The sequence below is a fragment of the Acomys minous genome (assembly GCF_964271855.1).
Source record: "Acomys minous genome assembly, chromosome: 14".
NCBI classification, from domain to species: domain Eukaryota; kingdom Metazoa; phylum Chordata; class Mammalia; order Rodentia; family Muridae; genus Acomys; species Acomys minous.
In genome coordinates this window covers 54,191,205-54,214,983 of record NC_140496.1, presented here as the reverse complement: position 1 = coordinate 54,214,983, position 23,779 = coordinate 54,191,205, and the positions used below count along the sequence as shown (strand labels likewise).

Here is a 23,779-nt window from a genome sequence, read left to right as displayed (position 1 = left end):
GGATATCATCAAACTCAGTGCCTAAAATAATAAATTGGAAACAAAGAGAACAATTCAAGTAAGCAAGAAAACAAAAAGCTGGTTCTTTAAAATAATCAATAAGATATAGAAAATTTTAGCCAAACTAACAAAAGTCAGAGGGATTGTATTCAAATCAACAAAATTAGAACTGAAAGGGAGACATAAAGATAAAAAACCAGAAATTCAATGAATCATTAGGTCTTACTTCAAAAGCCTATCTGCAACAAAATTTGAAAATCTAAATGAAATAAACAATTTTCCTGATAACTACTAGTTACCAAAATTTAACCGACATAAGTCATACAAATTAAATAGTCCTATATCTCCTAAGGAAATAAAGAAGTCATTAAAAGTCTCCCATTAAAAAAAGCCCAGGGCGAGATGGGTTTATCACAGAATTCTACCAGACCTTGAAATAAAACCTATACCAATACTCCTCAAGCTATTCCATAAAGGAGAAACAGAAGAAAAACTACCAAACTCATTTCATAAAGCCACAGTCACCAGAATACCTAAGCCACACAAAGATGCAATACAGAAAGAGAATCTCAGTCTAATTTCCCTTAAGAACATTGACAAAAATACTCAGTAAAGTACTTGAAAACTGAATACAAGAATACATCAAAAATATGATTCACCATAACCAAGTAGCCTTCATTCCAGGCATGAAGGTTTAGGTCAACATTCAGAAATACACCAATGTAATCCATCATATAAACAAACTTAAAACAAAAGAAGAACATGAACATCTTCTTAGATGCCAGAAAATCACTTAAAAAAACCCAACCCAGCATCCACTCATGCTAACATCTTATAAAGGTCAGGAATAAAAGCACATACCTAGACATAGTAAAGACAATATACAGCAAGCACACAGCCAACATCAAACTGACTGGAGAGAAAGTTAAATCAACTACACAGAAATCAAGGACAAGGAAAGGCTTTCTACTCTCTGTATTTCTTGAATATAGTATTTGAACTCTTAGCTGGCAGAATAAGACAAAAAAAGGAGAATAAAATATTACGTGTTGTAAAGGGAGTAGTCAAAGTATCACTATCTGTACATGATATGATAATAAACATAAGTGACCCAAAACATCATACCAAGAAAATATTTTAGCGGAAAACCACCTTCAGCAAAGTGGCTAAATACAAAATCAATTCAAAAAATCAGTAGCCCTACTTTATATAAAAGACAAACAGACTGAGAAAGAAGTTTGGGAAAACAACACCTTTCATAATAGCCACAAAAACATAAAATAACTCTAGCCAAGCAATTGAAAGGCCTGTTTGAAGAAAACTTTAAGTTTGCAAGGAAAGACATTGAAGAAGATATCAGAAGATTGAAAGATCTCCCATGCTCATGGATCCTTAGGATTAGCATAATAAAAATGACCATCTTATGAAAAGCAATATACACTTTCAATGCAGTTCTAATCAAAAGACAAACACAATTCTTTATGGAACTTGAAATAACAATTCTCAAGTTAATTTGAAAAAACAAAAAACCTGAAACAGTTAAAAAAACCATAAACAACTAAAGATCATCTCGAGGTAAATTCATCCCTGCTCTCAAGCTGTATTATAGAGCAACAGTAAAAGTAGTAAAAACTGCATGTATTGGCATAGAAATATACCAATTGATCAGTGGAACCAAATTAAAGACCATTAAATAAATTCACACACTGTGGATATTTGATATTTGAAAAAGAAGTCAAAATCATTAATGGAAGAAAGACAGCATCTACAACACATGGTACACTTCTTATTGGATGTCTACATGTAGAAAAATGCAAATAGATCCATATTTATCACACTGTACAAAAGTAAAGTGCAGGTAGATTAAAGACCTCAACATAAAACCATACACACTAAATATTTTAGAAGAAAAACAGGGGAAGAGCCTTGAGCTGATTGGCCAAGAGATAACTTTTTGAATAGAATGCCAATAGCTGAGACTGTAAGATCTCTGAAGGAGTGCCTGGTGGGACTCAGAGGAAGGATAGCAGGCTACCAAGAAGAGACTTTATACCCTATGAGCATATGCAGGGGGAGGAGGTCCCCCTCAGTCACAGTCATAGGCGAAAGGAATAAGGGGAAAATGGGAGGGAGGGAGGAATGTGAGGATACAAGGGATAGGATAACAATTGAGATGTAATATGAATAAATTAATAAAATATATTTTAAAAGTTTAAAAAGATAGAAAGAATAAACTAAACAAAATGCAGTTTCTTTGAGAAAATCAACAAGATAGCCAACACTTAGTCAATTAATTAAAAGGAAAAGAGATAATATTCAAATTAACAAAATCTAAAATGAAAAGGGGAACATAAAAATAGACATGAAGAAAATCTAAAGGATTATTAGGTGTTACTGTAAAAGTCAATGCTGTATAAAACTGGAAAATCTAAATGAAATTAATAGTTTTCTTGATTGATTACATTTGCCAAAGATGAATTAAGATCAGGATAACAATCTAAATACTCCAATAAAGCTTAACAAATTAGAAACATCCATAAAGATCTCCCAATCAAAATGAACCTAGGAACAGATGGTTTCAGTGTAGAATACAACCAAACTTTCAAAAAAGAGCCAATACCAATCCTCATCAAACTTGCCCACAAAATATAAAGAGAAGGAACATTGCCGTTCTCATTCTATGATGCTACAGTCACTTTGAAACCTAAACTAAACTAGGATTTAACAACGGAAGAAATTTTCAGGCCCAAATCCTTTGTTGACATTCATCCAATTACACTCAATATAATACTTACAAATAAAATCCAGGAAAACTTCAAAATCCTCATAGACGATGTTGAAGTCGTCTTCACTCCTGGGATGCAGGAATGGTTCAACAATTGAAAAGAGATCAACATAATTCATCATATAAACAAACTGAAAAAAAAAGCTACACAATCACAGCATTTGATGTTTTAAAATCCTTTGAAAAAATCCAACACTATTTCATGTTTAAACTCTTGGAGAGAACAGAAATACAAGCCCCATACCTAAACATAATAACAACAATATACAGCAAACCATTAGCTAACATCAAAATAAAAGGACAGAAACTTGAAACAATTGCAGTAAATTGGAGTCAGTACAAGACTGTCTATTCTTTTCATATTTGTTCACCATAGTATTTGAAGTCCTTGATAGGGCAATAAGAAACCTAATGTATATCAAGAGGATATAAACTGGAAAGAAAGAAGCTAAAGTATTTTTATTCCTAGATGGTATGATATTATATGTAAGTGAACCAAAATTATACCAGATTACTCTGAGAGCTTAGCAACACCTTAACCATAGTGTATGAATATAAAATTAAGTTTAAAAATTATAGCCATCTTTGTACCTAAGAGAAATATATTGGGAAAACAACACTGTTCATAGTAGCCAACCAATTATATCTTGGTATAATTCTAACCAACAAGGTGAAAATCCAATAAAATAAAAACTTTAAGACTCTGAAAAAAACTGAAAAATAGATGAGAAGATAGAAATGTCTCACATGCTCATAGGATTAACATAGTCAAAAGGGGCATCTTACTGAAAGGAATCTACAGATTCAATGGTTTCCCATTGATATCAACCAAATTCCTCCTAGACCTTGAAAGAGCAATTCTCAAATTTGTATGTAACAATAAAAGAAACCTCTGGATAGTGAAAACAGTCCTGTACAATAAAAGAAATTATGGAGGTATCATTAGCCCATATTTCAAGTTGTATTACAAGCAATAGCAATAAAAAAACTGCATGTTATTGGAACAAAAAGAGACAAATTGAGCAATGGAATCAAATGGAAGACGCAAAATTAATCCCATTCAACTATGGACACTTGATATGGGCAGGGAAGCCTTAATCATATTATGTAAAATAAAAAAGAACATCTTAAATAAATGGAGGTGATCTAACCATGTGTTTATATAGAAGAATGCAAATAGATCCATATATATCACCCTGCACAAAATAAAAGTCCAAGTGTATCAAAGAGCTCAACATAATACCAGATACATGAAATCTAATAGCAGACAATGTGAGGATGAGCCTGGAACTAATCGGCACATGAAACAACTTTCTGAACAGAACAACAAAAGCTCAGGGAGTAAGATCAAAAAGTAGTAAGTTGGACTTTACAAAACTGAAAACTGTTTGCAAGTTAAAGGAAACAATCAGTTGCACAAAGAGGCAGCCTACAGAATGTGGAAATATTTTTACAAACTCCACATTTGATTGAGGTCTAATATCCAAATATATAAAGAAATCAAGATACAAGATATTAAAAAACCAAATAAAACATTATAAAAATAAGTTAGAGATCTAAAAAAAGAATTTTCCATAAAGGAATCTAAAATAGCTGAGAAACAAAGAATGTTCAATCTTCTTAGCCAGCAGAGAACTTAATATTCAAATAACTTAAAGATAGAATCTTACTCCTGTCAGTATGAGTAAGATGAAAGAAAAAAAAAACACAAGTGACAGCACATGATGTAAAGGGTAAAAAATAAAGGGAAGCCTCTGCCATTGCTGTTAGAATGAAAATTATAACATTCACTGTACTATTGCAACTTATCAAAAAATTGGGTGTAGATATCTCTCAAGATCCACCTATATCATTCTTGTGCATATGAAATGTTGATGGATCTTTATATCATGATATTTACAAATGGATGCAACTAGAAAACATCATCACGAGTGAGGTAACCTACATGAAAAACATAAAAATGGTGTGTATTCACTTGTAAATTGACACTAGCTGTTAATTAAATGACAATCAAGCTATAAACTATAGCCCCAGAGAGGCTTGGTACAGAGGAAGACTCTAAGGAGATATGTTAGAAAGGGAAAGAGAATCAATTTTGTGGATGTACTGGATCAAATGGTTTGGGGAGGGTGAAGAGAGGCCTCCCAATGTCAGGGTTAACTTGAAGCTCACACCAAGAGATGGAGCCCATGGCCTCCACTGTCTGAATGGCCAGGAACCAGAGACTGGGTAGCTCAGAGACCTAAGGTAAAATAAAACATGACTGGCAAAAAGAAAACAAGAAAAGATGTTCATAAGAGAAATTGGTCTGAAATTCTCTTTCTTTGCTGAGTCTTTGTGAGGTTTAGGTATCAATGAGACTATGGCCTCATAGAATGAATTTGGTAATGTTCCATCCATTTCTATCTTTTGGAGTAGCTTGAGGAGTATCGGTATTAGCTCTCCCTTGAAGGTCTGGTAGAATTCTGAGCTGAAACCATCTGGCCCTGGGCTTTTTTTTTTTTTGGTTGGGAGACTGTCAATGATTGCTTCAATTTCTGTAGGGGAAATGGGACTATTTAGCTTGTTTATCTGTTCTTCACTCAACGTTGGCAAGTGAAATTGATCAAGAAAATCATCCATTTCCCTTAGATTTTCAAATTTTGTGGCATATATGCCTTCAAATTAGGATCTTATGATTCTTTGTATTTCTTCAGTGTCTGTTGTTATGTCTCCCTTTTCATTTCTGATTTTGTTGATTTGGATACTGTCTCTCTGCCTTTTAGTTAGTTTGGCTAACGGTCTGTCTATCTTGTTGATTTTCTCAAAGAACCAGCTCGTGGTTTTGTTGACTCTTTGGACTGTTTTCTTAGTTTCTAATTTGTTAATTTCAGCCCTGAGTTTGATTATTTCCAGATGTCTACTCCTTTTGGGTGTTTCTGTTTCTTTTTTTCCCTAGGGCTTCCAGTTGTGTCGTTGCTTATGTGCGATGTTTCCAATTTCTTTTTAAAGGCACTTAGTGCTATGAATTTTCCTCTTAGCACTGCTTTCCATGTATCCCACAAATTTGGGTATGTTGTTCCTTCCTTTTCATTGAATTTCAGAAACTCCTTGATTTCTTTCTTTATTTCTTCCCTGACCCAGGTGTCATTTAGCAGAGAGTTGTTTAGCTTCCATGTATGTGTAGGCTTTTTGTTATTTCTGTTGTTGTTGAATTGCAGCCTAAAAGCATGGTGATCTGATAGGATACAAAGTATTATTTCAATCCTCTTGAAGCAAGTTGAGGCTTGCTTTGTGACCTACGATGTGAAAAACAATAAAAGTATTCCCAATAATAATCTGCTATACTAATAGGCCCTTCTCCAGCCACCATAAGAGAGGCTTCCTCCACAGCAGATAAGATCAAGTGCACTGACTGTCAGTCAGAAACTATGTAGTGGTCAAATATGGGGCTCCTGTGTTTATGTCAGAGTCAATACCCACTCTCCACAGGACTGTGGATAATGTCCTGTTCCTTGACTACATCTGAGTAGGGGTTCAATATTTACTGCATGTGTTGTCTTTGGTTGGTACAGTAGCTTGAGCAGAGCCCCCCTGGGTCCATATCTGCCAGTCATGATGTTCTTCTTGTAGGTTTGTAGGACCCTCTGGATCCTTTTATTTCTCTATTATCCTGTACTTCTCTCACCTAGAGTCCAAATAAGAGGTCCCGACATCTATCCCAATCTCCTGGTAATTAAAGACTTTCATGGGACATCACTGTTAAGCTACTGTACAATTATAAGTGAATATATGCCATGCGAGTCTTTCTGGGTCTGAGTTAACACACTCAATAAGATCATTTCTATTTCCATCCATTTGTCTGCAAATTTCAAGATTTCTTTTTTTAATAGTTGAGAAGTATTCCATAGCGTAAATGTACCACAGTTTCTTTATCCATTCTTCAACTGAGAGACATTTAGGTTGTTTCAAGATTCTGGCCATTATGAATAAGGCTGCTGTGTAATCTTTGAGCATATGTCTCTTTTGTGTGGTGGAGCATTTTCTGGATATATCCCAAGAGTGTAATGCCTGGGTTTTGAGGTTGCACTGTTCCCAGTATTCTTAGAAAAATGCCAGATTGATTTCCAAAGTGGTTGTACAAATTTCCACTCCCACTAGCAATGAAGGAGTGTTCCCCTTTCTCCAATCCTCACCAGCATGTGCTGTCACTTGAGTTTTTGATCTTGGCCATTTGGATGGATGTATGATGGAATCTCAGGGTATTTTTGATTTGCATTTCTCTGATGACTAAGAATGCTGAGTATTTCTTTAAGTGTTTCTCAGCCATTCGATATTCCTCAATTGAGAATTCTCTATTTAATTATGAGCCCCATTTCTTAATTTTGTTATTTGGTTTGGTGGTATTTATTTTCTTGAGATCTTTATGTATTTTGCATATTGGACCTTCGTCAGATGTTGGATGGGTGAAGATTTTTCCCAGTCTGTATGCTGTCACTTTGTTCTGATGACAATGTCTTTTGCCTTAAAGATGCTTCCCAGCCTCATAAGGTCCAGTTTATTAATTGTTGACCTTAAGGCCTGGGCTGTTGAAGTTCTATTCAGGAAGCGTCTCCTGTGCCAATGAGTCCGATGTCTTTCCTGATTTTTTTCTAACAGATTTAGTGACTCTGGTTTTATGTTGATGTCTTTAATGCAGTTGGACTTGAGTTTTTGCATGATGATAATTATGGGTCTACTACATTTTTCTACATGTAGACATCCAGTTAGACCAATACCATTTGTTGAAGATTCTATTTTTTTTTATTGAATAAATTTGGCTTCTTTGTCAAGCATCAAGTGTCCATATCTGTGTAGATTTATTTCTGGGTCTTCAATTTGAATCCATTGTTCAACCATCCTATTGCTGTGCCAGTACCATGTTGTTTTAATTACTGTTGCTCTATAGTACAGCTTGAGATCAGGTATGGAGATTGCTCCAGAGGATCTTTTATTATACAGGATTGTTTTAGGTATTCTAAGTTTTCTGTTATTCCATGTGAAACACTAAGAAACACTTAAAAACGTTCAATGTTCCTGGTCATCAGGTCTAGGTAAATGAAATCACATCTGACATTCCATCCTACACCCATCATGATGCCAAAATAAAAAAACTCAAGTGGGAGAAAATGCTGTCAAGGATGTGGGGAATGTGGAACACTCTTCCATTGCTGGTGGATGTGTAAACTTGTACAATCACTACAGAAATCGATCTGGTGCTTTCTCAGAAAATTGAGAATAATGATACTTAAAGACACTGCTATACCACTCCTGGACATATACAGAAAAGATGTTCAACCATACAACAAATTAATTTGCTCAATTATGTTCAACAGAACCAGAATCTGGAAACAATCTAGATGCCCCTCAACCAAAGAATGTATACAGAAACTGAGGTATATTTACACACTGGAATCCCACTCAGCTTTGAAAAACAAGGAAATCTTGAAATTTGCAGGCAAATGTATGAAACTAAAAATGATCATCCAAAGTGAGGCTACAGAGACCCAGAAATTCATGCATGGTTATATTCACTTACAAGAATTGTCCTCTGAGAGGCTTCACCAAGCAGTAGACTATCTGGGTATGCTGGGACTAGCTGCTGGACACCTGGTGAAGTGCAGAGAGTGGTAAGGAAGAATGGGGAGATTGGGCAGCTCATTATCCACAGTTGTATACAGCAGACTCTGCCTCTGACATGAACTATACTTACCCACATTTGATCACTTCCCCTTGGTGTGAGGCCCTTGGGCACACAGAGGAAGGAAAATAAAGAACCTGGACGAGTCCCGATTTGCTGTGACCATATTGTGGGGGAGAACATCCTCTGTTGTCAGAGGTCTAGGGGAGACCAATAGGGTGGGTGAAAGCATGGGAACTTGAAGATACAAGTGAGTAGTAAAATTCAGGATGTGATCTGAATTAATGACGTAAAATTAGAAAAAAATGTAATTATTTTGTAGCTTGCAATAATGACACACCTTATTCCATGAGTGCTCATAACTGAGCTTCATCCTACATTGAGATATATTTTAACTACATCTGTACCACTGGCAAGATGTATGTCTTTGAATCATTGTTTGGGCATCAGTTTATTTTTCTTAGTTTTGGTGCAAGTTAACATTCTATATTGAATCCTTTTATGATAACCATGAAATGTAATTTAAATTATGCAATGGAAAAATAATAATTAAAGAGATTAGCCAAAGAACCAAGAACAAAAATCACATCTGAGAGTATACAGTGACATCTTGAATACTTGTATACAATAAGGCACTGAGTGAAGAGGTGAAAGAAGAATCCAATGAAGATACAAAATATTGTTAAATAATCAAAGTAAAATATGTAAAGGAACAATGAATAAATCCAATAAAAACATCAGTATTCTCACCAAGAGAATATTTCAAGTTGAAGACTGGATGCCAACACTTGAAGAAAAGACACATGAATTATAATGCTCAAAGTATGAAGAAGATAAAACAATAAAGAAGAATGAAATACAAAGGATACAATGGGCATACAACAAAGAGATCAAATTCACCACCAACCACTGGCATAATAGGAGAAAAAGGACAGACTAAAGGCATCTACATTATATCCACTAAAATGTAGCTTTAAATTTCTTAAATAAAATATGATCAGTAGCCATACAGAGATACCACTTTTTTATGTACTAAACTCTCAACATCAGAAATTATCCAACTTTGGTTTTGGATATTGTTTGCTTGTTTCTTTGTTTTGTTTTGTTTTACTTTGTTTTGTTTTGTTTTTCTAGATTTTCTTGGTGTAGCCTTGGCAATCCAGGGATCACTTAGTAGAGCACCCTGGTCTCAGAATCACAGCAATTGCCCTGCATCTGCTGCCCTGAGTGCTAGGATTAAAGGCACACATCACCACAAAAAATGACCCAGATTGTACCAAGAAGAGGATAGAGAATGCTTGTATATAGAAATCCCATTCATAGAATAGCAGCACACGAAGAATAGCAGATTCCACTATGGAGGCTCTTAAAGGTAGAGAGTAACTGTTATGTATGTCAAAATTTAGAAACATAACTGTCAAGGCTAGCTACTATACATAGTATATTGATATCTCATAATAGAAGGAAATAGACCAAAGTTCAATAACGAACACAATTATAGAAATTCATGTGCACTGAAAAGCACTACAAATGATACTTTAAGAATTTCATAATTATAAGTAAGATGAACAAAAGTTGCCAATACAATACAAGAACAACAGAAAGAAAATCATCTATTAGAAAGGAATCAATATTGCAATAACAACATGTAGAAATAATTAACTAATAATTATAAACAATAATAGAATTGTAGTAGCCACATTTTCTAATTGAAACACAAAGGCAATAAGAACTGCTTTGAGAAAGACAGGCTTGATGCCTCCATGGGAAAGTCAGAAACTCATTCACATACATGAAAAGAGCTGTTCTATAAGAATAGTGGAAATGCATTGTAATGAAGTGTAATAGAAAATATTAGACGATAATCTCTAAGGTGTATATGTATGGAATAATTCTTGACTAAACACCTACAGCAACAAAAGAGAAAGATCACTGTCTTAGCAGAACATGACTTGATTCCTGATATGAAAGCACAGCTCAACAATCAATTAGGGTTGATCCATCACATAATTCATCTCAATTATAGAATCACAATTTTTCCATAATAAAGAACAAAGGATTCAAACTGGGAAGGCACAAATGCAACATTTGTCCATGCAATTCCCAGTTTCATTGTTCATTGCCATGCAAATGACCTTCAAGTTCAATATTTTATTTTAACTTAAACTTTTTGATTTACATTAAACAATCTTTATACAAGTGTTCCCAACATTTCCAGGAATTGTGGAGCCTGTTCCCCTCAGAAACACTCTACCCTCCAGCTCAATACGTAGAAATTCAGTACTTTCTTACCACAAATAAACCAAGATTTGCCCACTCACCTATTTTCTTTTTACATTCAGTTTGTCAAAATATACACTGTCAATTTATTGGAAGTCATGTTTGGTATCTGAGTTTCTGGAGAAATTTCCCTGGGTGCATGAGTCTTTAGTCTTATACTGCTTCTGTTGTTGTGATTAAATACTGACCCTAAGCAAAGTGAGGAAGAGTTGATTTGGCTCACCAATGACACTCAAGGGAAGACAAGGCAGAAATCTGGGGACTGGAACTAAATCTAGACACTGAAAAAGCTCTGCATACTGGTTTGTTCTGCTAGATTTCTCATAGAACCTTGCCTAACAAGAGCAACTCCTACAGTGGGATGGTCACTCATACATAAATTACCACTGAATGAAATGCCGCACAAATATAGGAACAGTCTAGTCTAATGGGCATAATTTCTCAAGTAATTCTCCTTTGTCTTTTTACTGTACTTGGTGTCAAGTTGTCAATCATTAACTAGAAATATCCAGCTGAAATTCTATAGTGTTTGCATACAGCACACCATTAATTCTTGTTACTACATTTCTAGGAGTTGGGAAGCAATTCAATTTTTCATCAATTTATTTCCATACATTTATATGCTTGACAGTATACAATGTACTAAGTGGCATGTTCTCTATCAGTTCTTGTTTATAGGATAAGGTCATTCATAACTCAACAAGCTAATATAATATATATGGAAGGACTAGGTATAAAATCTGATATCATCATGTGTCTAATTTTTCTCAGATATTGCCCTCTGTGTGTAGTGCTGACTGTGGTCCTGGATTCAGAAAATTCTGGAAAGAAGGAATGGCCACCTGCTGTTTTGAATGCAGCCCATGTCCAGAAAATGAAATTTCTAATGAGACAAGTGAGTGTTGTACAGAACCCTTCACGTTTATCATCATCTCCTACCCACTTTGAGATACTTAACTTGTCAAAAGACCAACTGAACAAATAATACATATAACTGTCCTAAGTAGGTCTTTGGAGAAATACTAATATTAACAATTTCCTGAACAACAGCAAACAATAAACCCTTATGTATTTATGGACACTGTGACTCATTTTCAATTGACAGAGGGTCACATTTTCTCAAAGAAAGATTTTGATAATCAAACCTCAGTTTTCATGAATTTTATAGATTTTATCAATGATTTATCTCTTCTAAAACTCTATGTAGATTAGATTCTAGTCACAGATCGCTAAAATTTTTATTTATTATCTATTCTCTTTACATGTATATATGTCCCCCTATAAGGCTTGTGCATACCACATACATACAGGATTCCCTGCAGAACAGAATGTGGCATCAGACATGCTAGATCCTGTCATGTCACTATAGGGTACCAAATACAAGTTCTCTGTTAAATTAATACAGAGAAAAAATATTTCTCTTATAATTATTAGAATCTAAGAATGAGTTGGAACATATTTTGTAATATCCCAATACCAATTTTCAAATGTCTGATGTTACATAATTCTAAGTATGGTGGGCATGAGTCTTCAGACATGATGTAGGAAATATGAGGATTCTTGTAATCAATATTTTATATACAGCATCCAATTAATAATGTAATAATATAATAATATTATAGCTTAGAATAATTTATACAGAAAGAATTCAGTTCAAAGTACTAAAATAATATTTCCACCTACACAGAACGTATTAGTCATTTGATTATTTATTTAGAGGTGACTAAATGCAAATAAGCAATGGAAAAAATTTCAAGTATTTTGCCTGTCATTCTATATAATTAAATGAAAGTTCTTAAAGGGCACTAGTGGCAATTGAGATGACCCAGAATCTAAATATCTTGACATTAAGGCTGATGAACTGAATTCATGCCCAGGATCTATGTAGAACTAACCCCCAGAAGATGTCTTCTTACATACATGCATTCCAACATACAGCACTCTCTAAAATAAAGTAAGCATAATGAAATTGTTTTAAATGAAAAAAAGTAGTAATAGAGGCTATTTATATTAAGAAATACCACAAAAGTTACAAAATTATTTGTATTTCTTTAATTAGGTTTATGTTTTGGGGGAAGGTGGATGCATGTAACAAATGCAGATGAAGATGAGAGGCTACTAAAACGTGTAGATAGAGTTACATGCAATTTTGAGACAGCTGACTAAGTGGTGGAATTTGAACTCTGGTTTTCTGAGAAATATTTATATTCTCTTTACAGTTGAGCCAACTAGCTAAGGTATATGAAAACATTAATTATGTTTATGCATAAATGCATTCCTCTAGATAAAAATGATGAAATGACTTGAAGTATATCATAACTTTCTGCAATTATCCAATGATTGGGTGGAATTTGACACACATATATTACAGTTGGCATTCTGGATTTTGCAACTTATGAATGGAGTACTATAGGAAAGCACAAACTATCTTGGTTACCACTATTGGAATCCTTGTGTTATCTTGCTCATGTTGTTTACCCATGTTTATTTCACCCTTGAGTCCACTGAGAGAGTCTAGGGTCTCATAGAGTTGAAAATAAGGGAGGAGGAATGGGGTGAATTATTCCACACAAAATCAAAATGAAAGGTTTTAGTGCTCAGTAAGTACAGAGTTTTCTACTTTCAGTTTAATGTTGGTGCTTCTCATTAACAAGTATCAGAAGTCCTGGCCCCTATGGCTAGATACTCATACAACTGAGAAAATAATAATTTAATGTTTTTGCAGTTTTCTTTTTTATGTTTTTTATTGAAAAATAAAATCACTCATATTTCATCTCAATTGCTATCCTATCTTGTGCATCCTCCCAATCCTCCCTCCCTCCTGCTTTCACCACATTTCCCTTCCCTATGACTGTGACTGATGGGGACCTCCTCCCCTTGAATATGATACTAGGGTATCAAGTTTCTTCTTGGTAGTCTGCTATCCTTCCTCTGAGTGCCATCAGGCCTCCTCATCAAGGGGACATGGTCAAATAAGAGTCACCAGAATTTGTGTGAAAGTCAGTCCCCAGTCTCCACTTAACTGTGGAGAATATTCTGTCCCTTGGCTAGGTCTGGGTAGGCATTTGATGATGACTGCCCATATTGTCCTTGGTTGGTGCCATAGATTGAGCAGAAGCCCTGGGCCCAGATCAGCCCATCATAGTGTTCTTCTTGTAGGTTTCTAGGACCCTCTGGATCCATCTATTTCCCTATCTCCTATGTTTCTCCCACCTTAGGATGTCCTCACCACTATCCCATTTTCCTGGTAAGTGAAGACTTTCATGAGACATACCCCTTGGCCAAGTGTCCAGATATAAGTGAGTATATACTATTTGTGTCTCTCTGCTTCTGGGCTAGCTCACTCATTATGATCATTTCTAGTTCAATCCAAATTTCAGAAATTCCCTGTGTTTAATAGCTGAGAAGTATTCCATAGTGTAAATGCACCACAGTTTCTTTATCCACTCTTCTACTGAGGGACATTTAGGCTATTTCCATGTTCTGGCTATTATGAATAAGGCTGCTATGAACATGGTTGAGCATGTCTTGGTTTTACACTGGAGCATCTTCTGGGTATATTTCAAGGAGTGGAATAGCTGTGTCTTGAAGAAGCCCTATTCCCAGTTTTTTTGAGATAGTGCCAGATAGCTTTCCAAAGTGGCTGCCTGCACTAGACTGCATTCCCACCAGCAAGGAAGGAGTGTTCCTCTTTCTCCACATCCTCACCAGCATGTGGTGTCACTTGAATTTTTGATATTGGCTATTCTGGTGGGAGTAAGATGGAATCTCAGAGTTGTTTTGATTAGCATTTCTCTGATGACTAAAGATGTTGAGCATTTCTTTAAGTGTTTCTCAGCCATTTGATATTCATTTGTTGAGAATTCTCTGTTTAATTTTGAGCCCCATTTCTCAATGGGATTATTAGGTTTGGTGGGGTTTAATCTCTTGAGTTCTTTATATATTTTGGATACTAGACCTTTGTCAGATGTAGGATTGGTGAAGATCTTTTCCCAGTCTGTAGGCTGTCACTTTGTTCTCTTGACAGTGTTTCCTGCCTTACAGGAGCTTCTCAGCCTCATGAAGTCCCATTTATTAATTGTTGACATTGAGGCCTGGGCTGTTGGTATTCTGTTCAGGAAGTTGTCTCCTGTGCCAATGTGTTCCAGGTTCTTTCCCACTATTTCTTCTAACTGATTTAGCGTCTCTGGTTTTATGTTGAGGTCCTTAATCCACGTGGACTTGAGTTTTGTACATGGTGACAAATATGGGTCCAATTGCACTTTTCTACATGTAGACATCCAGTTAGACAAGGACCATTTGTTGCAGATGCTATCCTTTTTCCATTGAATAGATTTGGCTTCTTTGTAAAAAAATCAAGTGTCCATATGTGTCTGCATTCATTTCTGGGTCTTAGATTTGATTCCAATGATCAAACAGCTTATTGCTAAGAGAGTACCATGCCCTTTTAATTACTGTTGCTCTATAGTACAGCTTGAGATAAGGAATGGAGATTCCTCCAGAGGATCTTTTATTGTATATGGTTATTTTTGCTATTCTGGATTTTTTTGTTTTTTTTTATATGAAGTTGAGAGTTGATTTTTCAATGTCTTTAAAATATTGTGTAGGTATTTTGATAGGGATTGCATTGAATCTGTAAATTGCTTTTGGTCATATGGCCATTTTTCCTATGTTAATTCTCCTGATCCACGAACAAGGGATATCCTTCCATCTTCTGATGTCATTTTCAATCTTTTTTTTCCAGAATTTTAAGGTTTTTTTTTCAAACAAGTCCTTCACTTGCTTGGTTAGAGTTACTCTTAGATATTTTATATTGCTTGTGGGTATCGTGAAGGGTGTAGCTTTCTAAATTTCTTCCTCTGCATGTTTGTCATTTTTATATAGGAAGGCTACTGACTTTTTTGAGTCAATTTTGTATCCAGCCAATTTGCTGAAGGTGTTTATCAGCTGTAGGGGTTCTCTGGTGGAATTTTTGGGGGTCACTTATATATGCTATCATGTCATCATCAAATAGTTATAGTTTGATTTCCTCCTTTCCTATTTGGATCCCCTTGATCTCCTTTTGTTGTCTTATTGCTCTGGCTAGAACGTCAAGAACTATATTGAAGAGACATGGAGAAAGTGGGCAGCCTTGTCTGGTCCCCGATTTTAGAGGAATTTCCTTGTGTAGCTCTCTAGTTAATTTGGTGTTGGCTTGCTGAATATAGCATTTATTATGTTTAGGTATGTGCCTTGTATTCCTGATCTCTCCAAAATTTTACTCATGAGAGGGTGTTGGATTTTGTCAAATACTTTTTGTGTATCTAAGGAAATGATCATGTGGTTTTTTCTTTCAGTTTGTTTATATGGTGGATTACATTTATGGATTTCAGAACATTAGACCAACCCTGCATTCCAGGAATGAAGCCTACTGGTCATGGTGAATGATATCTTTGATATGTTGTATTCGTTTTGCGAGTATTTTTTGAGTTAATTTTCATAAGTGAAATTGGTCTGAAGTTTTCTTTTTTGTTGAGTCTTTATTGGGCTTAGGTACCAACGTGACTGTGGCCTCATAGAATACATTTGGTAGAGTTCCGTCTATTTCTATCTTTTGGAGTAGCTTGAAGAGTATGGGTATTAGCTCTTCTTTGATGGTCTGGTAGAATTCTGAGCTGAAACCATCTGGCCCTGGGCTTTTTTTGGTTGGGAGACTATCAATAATTGCTTCTATTTCTATAAGAGAGATAGGACTATTTAATTGGTTTATGTTCTTCACTCAATTTTGGCAACTGGAACTGATCAAGGAAATTGTCCATTTCCCTTAGGTTTTCAAATTTTGTGAAATATATGCCTTTAAGCTAGGATCTTATGATTCTTGGTATTTCTTCAGTGTCTGTTGTTATCTCTCCCATTTCATTTCTGATTTGGTTGATTTGCATAATGTCTTTCTGCCTTTTAGTTAGTTTGGCCAATGGTTTGTCTATCTTGCTGATTTTCTCAAAAAAACAGCTCGTAGTTTTGTTGATCCTTTGAATTGTTCTCTTTGTTTCTAATTTATTGATTTCAGCCCTCAGTTTGATTATTTCCAGATTTCTACTCCTCTTGCTGTTTCTGCTTCTTTTTTTCTAGGGCATCTAGCTGTGTCATTCAGTTGCTTATGTGGGATATTTCCACTTTCTTCTTAAAGCCACTTAGTGCTATGAATTTTCTTCTTAGCACTGTCTTCAATGTGTCCCACAAATTTGGGTATGTTGTTCCTTCATTTTCATAGAATTTCAAAAAGTCTTCTATTTCCTTCTTTATTTCTTCACTGAGCCAGGGTCATCAAGTAGAGAGTTCTTTAGTTTCCTCATGTGTGTAGGCTTTTTATTGCTTCTGTTATTGTTGAAGTCCAGTCTCAGACCATGGTGATCTGATAGGATACAAGGTGTTATTTCAATCTCCTTGAATCTGTTGAGGAGTGCTTTGTGACTTATTTTGTGGTCAATTTAGAGAAGGTTCCGTGGGGTGCTGAGAAGACGGTATAATCCTTTGTGGTTGGCTGAAAAGTTCTGTAGATATCTGTTAGATCCATTTGATTCATGACGTTGGTTAATGTTGTTACTTCTTAGTTTAGTTTTTGTTTCAATGACCTATCCTTCAGTGAAAGTGGGGTATTGAAATCTCCCACTATTAGTGGGTGGGAGTTGATGTGTCGTTTGAGTTTTTTTTTCAGATTTTGCCTTTATTTTCAGCAAAGCTAAAATAGTTCTGTAGCAACAAGGACTGGGACACCCCATATATCCCTGAACAATAAATGGAACTACTCAGTTACTGGCATAGTCACAGACAATGGGCGTCCACTGCGCAAAACAAAGTTTAACTTCTTAATGAGTGACCTTTTGCTCTGTGTACACTTTTTAAAAAATATTTTATTTCATTTTTAATCTATGTGCATTGGTGTCAAAGTGTCAGATCTTGGAGTTACAGACAGTTGTGAGCTGCCATGTGGGTCCTGGGAATTGAACCCGGGTCCTTTGGAAGAGCAGGCAGTGCTCTTAACCGCTGAGCCATCTCTCCAGCCCTGGTTTGAGTTTTGTTAATAGGTCTTTTACAAATGTGGGTGCCCTTGTATTGGGAGCATAGAATTGTGATGTCATCTTCTTTGATTTTACTTTGATGAGTATAAAGTTTCCTTCCTCATCTCTTTTGATTAATTTTGGTGTAAAGTCTAATTTATTAGATATTAAAATGGCTACACCAGCTTGCTTCTTGTGTTCATTTGCTTGGAATACTTTTTCCCAGCCTTTTACCCTTAGGTAATGTCTATCCTGTGGCTGAGATGTGTTTCTTGGATGCAGAAGAATGTTGCATCTTGCTTATGCATCCATTCGATTACTCTGTGTCTTTTTATTAGAGAATTGAGACCATTAATGTTGAGAGATGTTAGTGACCAGTGGCTGTTAAGTCCCATGCCTTTGATGTTGGTTGCAGTACAGTACTTATGTGGTTGTTTTTGTGACAGTATAGTTATCTAAATCCCATATAGTTTAGGTTGTAGTTTGTCACTTTGGTTTGGAGTTTTCCTTCTATTAACTTCTCTAAGGCTGGATTAGTGGTTAGGAACTGTTTGAATTTGTTTTTATCATGGAAAATCTTGTTTTCTCCATCAATATTTATTAAGAGTTTTGCTGGGTAGAGGAGTCTTGCCTGGAACCTATGGTCTCTTAGGGTTTGCAGGACCTCTGTCCAGGCCCTTCTGGCTTTTATGGTCTCTTTTGAGAAGTCGAGTGTAATTCTGATAGGTTTGCTATTAAATGTTAATTGGCCCTTTTCGCTTGTCGCTTTTAATATTTTTTCTTTATTCTCTATATTTTGTGTCTTGAATATTATGTGGCGGGAGTATTTTCTTTTCTCGTCTATTCTATTTGGTGTTCTATAGGCCTCTTGTACATTTATTTGCACCTCCTTCCTTAGATTGGGGAATTTTCTTCTATGATTTTGTTGACGATATTTTCAGGTCCTTGGTGCCGTACATCTCTTTTCTCAACTCATATTATCCTCAGATTTTGTCTTTTCATGGTGTTCTTTATTTCTTGGATGTTTTGTGTCAGGACCTTTTCAGATTTAGCATTTTCTTTGATGTTTGTTTCAAGTTCTGCCATAGAATCTTCTACTGCTGAGATTCATTCCTCCATCTCTTGAATTCTGTTAGAGAAGCTTAGGTTTGTATTACTTGCATGCTTCTCTGAATTTGTTTGTTCCTGTCTTTCTTCTGTCTGTGTTTTTATCATTGTTTCTATTTTTGTCGTCAGATCTTGAACCGTTTTATCGATTTCCTTCAGCTGGCTGTCTGTGTTCACTTGAGTTTCTCCCAGTAACTTTCTATGGGCCTTCAGATCTTGAATTGTTTTATTGATTTCAATCATCTGGCTGTTTGTCTTTTCCTGGATTTTTCCAGTTCCTCTCTATAGGCCTTTTTAATGTCTTCAATTTGTTTGGCTGCATCTTCCTGTATTTGTTTTCGAATACGATTCGTTTTTTGTATTATCATCTTCATTACTATGGACTGGAGGTCATTTTCTTGTATTTCAATTGTGTTTGAGTTCTTAGGGTTGTTTTAATTGGGATAGTTGGGATCTGGAGATGCCATATTTTTGGGGGGTTTGTTGTCATTTTGCTGTCTCTGTAATTGGGGCCCTGATCCACCCCTTCTGTTCCACCTTGGCCACAGGCCCACCCGCATCCAGACATGGAGACATAGGGTGGGCAAGTGTGACACACCCACAGGCATGCCTGCTTGGCAGTGGGAAGCCTTAAAGCTGTGGCTGGAGGTGCGACTGCAGCTGCCTGTGACCTTGTGTGGGCCCTGGGTCTCTCCGAGGTCTGGTGTGCTTGATCTACACTCTCCATTCCTCCTGGGCCTGTGTGCCCACAAGTGGTCAGGGAGGAAGACAGGGGCCACAATTGATGCAAACACCCTTAGCTCAGAGATCTGGTTTTGTGCTCACATTGCAGTGGTTTCTAGACCCTCAGGCTTTCTCCAGACTTGCAGGTTTTTCTGAGATCAGAACCACCTGTTTTCCTGTGTTTTTCCTGGGCTAGTAGCCCCTGTCTGAAGTTACACTGCCCACAGTTCAGTCTCAGATACCAAGTTCCTGGTTATCACCATCGAGAACCTGTTCAGCTGTTAAGCAGTGTGCACCCTTTCTCCAGGTTCTTAGATTAGACCATCTGGGTGTTCCACTTTAGCGCTGTTTCTGGGGGGGATATCCATAGCTTCTTGGTCCCCTGTGATGGCCCTGGGTTTCTCTGTGGACTGGTAGGGTCAGATCCACGTTCTCTGCTCCTCCTGGGGCAACAGGCCCATGAAGGTTCTGAGAGGAAGACAGGGGGTGCAGGTGAGGCTAACACCCTGGACTCTGGTTTTAGCTTTTGCACTCCTGCTCACCTGGACACTGGCCCCTGGAGATTTCTTGGGACTAGTGGGTTGGTCTGGCATCAGAGTCATTGTCTTGTGTTTTTTCTGGGCCAGTAGTTCCAGCCTGGAGACATACTGCCCAGAGTTCAGTCTCAGATACAAAGCTCCCAGTTAACGATGGCAGGCACCTGTCCCACTGCTGGGAAGAGTGCACCCTTCCTCTAAATTCTTAGAACAGAACCGACAAGCTGTAAGGGCAGCTTTAACACTGTAGTTGGTGGGTGTATCCTCACCTGCCTGGTCTCCAGTAGAGTGCTAGGACTCTTTGCAGACTAGTGAGCCCAGAAACACGCGCTCTGATACCCCTGGACTCAGTATGGTCCAGATCTTCCAGACCGTGCCAATCACACCTGCAGGCGTGTTACCACGCTAATCACCTCAGTAGGCAGGGCCTTGTCTTTGCTTCTGTTTACCCACTTGGGTTGCTGCAGGCCTGGTGGCTGCTCTTCAGGGCGATCCGTGCTCTCTGCATGGGCTCTGAAACTTTCTGTGGGTTCCCAGAAATACAGTCTGCTCCCACTGGGCCTAGTATTGTCCAGATTTTTCAGGCACCACGCCAATCACCTCAACTGGTGGGACCTTGCCTGCTCTTGGCTACCAGCTTGAGAGTCTGCAGCTGAAGCGGCTGCTCGCTGTTTCTGGGTGTCACTGTGGACCCACAGAAGCATGCTCTCTGTTCCCCTTGACCTATTTCTGTTCAGTTCTTCCGGACTCTCCGGCAATCACCTCATTAGGCAGTCTGTGCTACCCATTTGAGTGTCTGCAGGTGCAGTGGCTGCTCTCTAGGGGATCTGTGCTCCACCTGGGTTCAGGGTATCACTGTGGACCCCCAGAAGCACACTCTTTCTTACCCCTGGACTTATTTCTGTCCAATTCTTCTGGAATCCCTGGCAATTGCCTCAGTAGGCAGGGCCTTGGCAGCGATTTCTGCTACCCGTTTGAGTGTCTGCAGGTGCAGCGGCTGCTCTCTAGCATGTCCGTGCTCTGCATGGGTTTGTGTCTCATTGTGGATCCCCAGAAGCACGCTCTCTGTTCCCCCTAGAGCTATTTCTGTCCAGATCTTCTGAACTCCCCGGCAATCACCTCAGTAGGTGGGGCTACCCATTTGAGTGTCTGCAGGCTGCTCTTTAGGGGGGTATATGCTCTGAGTGGGTTCAGGATTTCACTGTGGACCCCCAGAAGCATGCTCTCTGATCCCCCTGGAACTGTTACTGTCCAGGTCTTCCAGATGTTGCGCCAAACCCTTCTGCAAGTGGGATCTTGCCTGTATCCCTGGCTACCTATTTGTGCAGCTGCCGCTGCCACAGCGGATCTTTGCCAGTTGGTCCATGCTCTCCATGCGTTCCAGGGTGTGTAGGATTTCTGTATTTTATTTCTGTTGAACAGTGGAATTTTCCGCTGTGGTGGAGTCAGAAGCTTGGTGTTCCTGGTTAAGAAAATAGTCCACATCTCTGACTCTATTACTCCGGTTTCTAAACAAGGTCCACCCCACTCGCCACCATCTTGGAACCCCTTCGTTTTTGCAGTTTTCAATCACTAATTTTATATTCATATGTCATTCAACTCTCACACTCACCCTACTCCATCCTCTTTATAACTCAAATAAAACTCAGGTTCATAAGCTTTCTTATTACTTCTACATTCAAATTCAAAACTATAAACCACACATACAACCTTCTCATTCCATTTATGTTAGTGTTCTTGGGCTAGTGAATTGTAACTCAAAAATTTACAACAGTTCTGCTCCCAATAGAAGGCAGATTCCCTTTCTGTCATAGAGACAACAGTGATAAAACAGTCAATGACCTCAGGAGTCAATAAATGTACAGAATTAATGATTTTAAAACACACTCAGGTGTACCATCATTAATGTATTTACCTTTCCTGAATCAAGAGTCTAAGTCATTTCAGTATAGCACTAAAATTGATGTAAGAAAGAAAATTGTACTTACAGACAACATTACATATGATATACCATCAAAAAATTCAACAAACACAAACATGATTGGTTTTAATTTAAAGAGAGTATGATCAAATAAAATCATTGCTGTGCAACAATGACCTTAAATTGCATAATCAGTATTAAACTGTGCATATTGCCAAACTTCTCTAATGTCCTATCAATAAAATGCTGAAGTAGTACTAATAAAATCTCTCTTTCTTCATCAGATGTGGATCAATGTGTGATGTGTCCAGAGGAGCAGTATGCCAACCCAGAGCAGAACCATTGTATAGACAAAGCTGTGGTCTTTCTGAGCTATGAAGATCCATTAGGTATGACTCTTGCCTTAGTAGCCTTGTGCTTCACTGCATTCACTGCTGTGGTTCTTGGGGTCTTCGTGAAGCACCATGACACTCCTATTGTAAAGGCCAATAACAAAACCCTCAGCTACCTCTTACTTATATCACTCATGTTCTGTTTCCTCTGTTCCTTGCTCTTCCTTGGGCGTCCAAACACAGCCATCTGCATCCTGCAGCAGATCACATTTGGAATTGTATTCACTGTGGCTGTTTCCACAGTTCTGGCCAAAACAGTCATTGTAGTTCTGGCTTTCAAACTCACAGACCCCAGAAAACAGATGAAGTATATCCTAATATCAGGGGTACCTAACTACATCATTCCCACTTGCTTCTTGTTCCAAGTAATTCTGTGTGCAATTTGGCTAGGATCTTCTCCTCCATTTGTTGATATTGATGCACACTCTGAGCATGGCCATATCATCATTGTGTGCAACAAGGGCTCAGTTACTGCATTCTACTCTGTCCTGGGATACCTGGCCTGCATGGCCATGGGAAACCTGACTGTAGCTTTCCTGGCAAGAAATCTGCCTGACACCTTCAATGAAGCCAAGTACCTGACATTCAGCATGCTGTTGTTCCTCATTGTCTGGATCAGCTTCATCCCTGTATATCATAGCACCAAGGGCATGGTCATGGTTGCTGTGGAGATCTTCTCCATCTTGGCTTCCAGTGCAGGGATGCTTGGATGCATCTTTTTTCCAAAATTCTATATAATTTTGTTAAGACCAGAAAGAATTTCTATCCAAAACATCAGGAAGAAATCATAATCCTAAACACATATTATATGGTCTACAATTGACAAATAATGATTCTGCATGAACACCAAATAGAGGATTACAGTTCAATGTCTAATTCTTTTTAGAATGACTCTCACAATTTTTTCAAATCATGATGCTAGTCAGTATCATACATATTAATATTATCTACCTTTTCCATATAATAATGTGCTGAACATTTTTTATGAGGCTTAGCTTTCTGGCATGTGTACAGTGTGGAAATGTTCTTCTCTGCTCTAACATACAAATATTCACAATAAACTCAAAATATTCTTTAATACTTGGAAGAATGAATGACTTTTATGACAGCTCAATAATGAGAATAAAATACAAGGAGATTTTAGAGAGTGAACTGTTGTTTACAGATGAAGTTGAAACAATGTCCCTCTTACAGGGAGAAGATAAAATACCCCTAATAGTGTTATATGAGCTAAAGGAATATTACCTAGAAAAGAAAGTAATATCTTAATTAACAAATAAAAAGTAACAAAAAATGGATTGATGGCCTACTAGTTAATCATATGCCTTACTCTTGT

At 37.3% G+C, this 23,779-nt stretch overlaps 1 protein-coding gene across 1 annotated transcript in view; it reads left to right on the top strand.

The window, feature by feature from the left end:
• LOC311582476 (vomeronasal type-2 receptor 116-like) overlaps positions 1-23,234 on the top strand; it is a gene marked incomplete at both ends in the record, with an annotated part of 50,548 nt that extends 27,314 nt beyond the window's left edge. Inside the window, 2 exons of the mRNA XM_084755639.1 lie at positions 11,496-11,619; positions 22,336-23,234. Coding sequence (XP_084611765.1) covers positions 11,496-11,619; positions 22,336-23,234 — 1,023 coding nt within the window. The remainder of the gene's footprint in view (positions 1-11,495; positions 11,620-22,335) is intronic.
• Between the last annotated feature and the right edge of the window lie 545 nt (positions 23,235-23,779).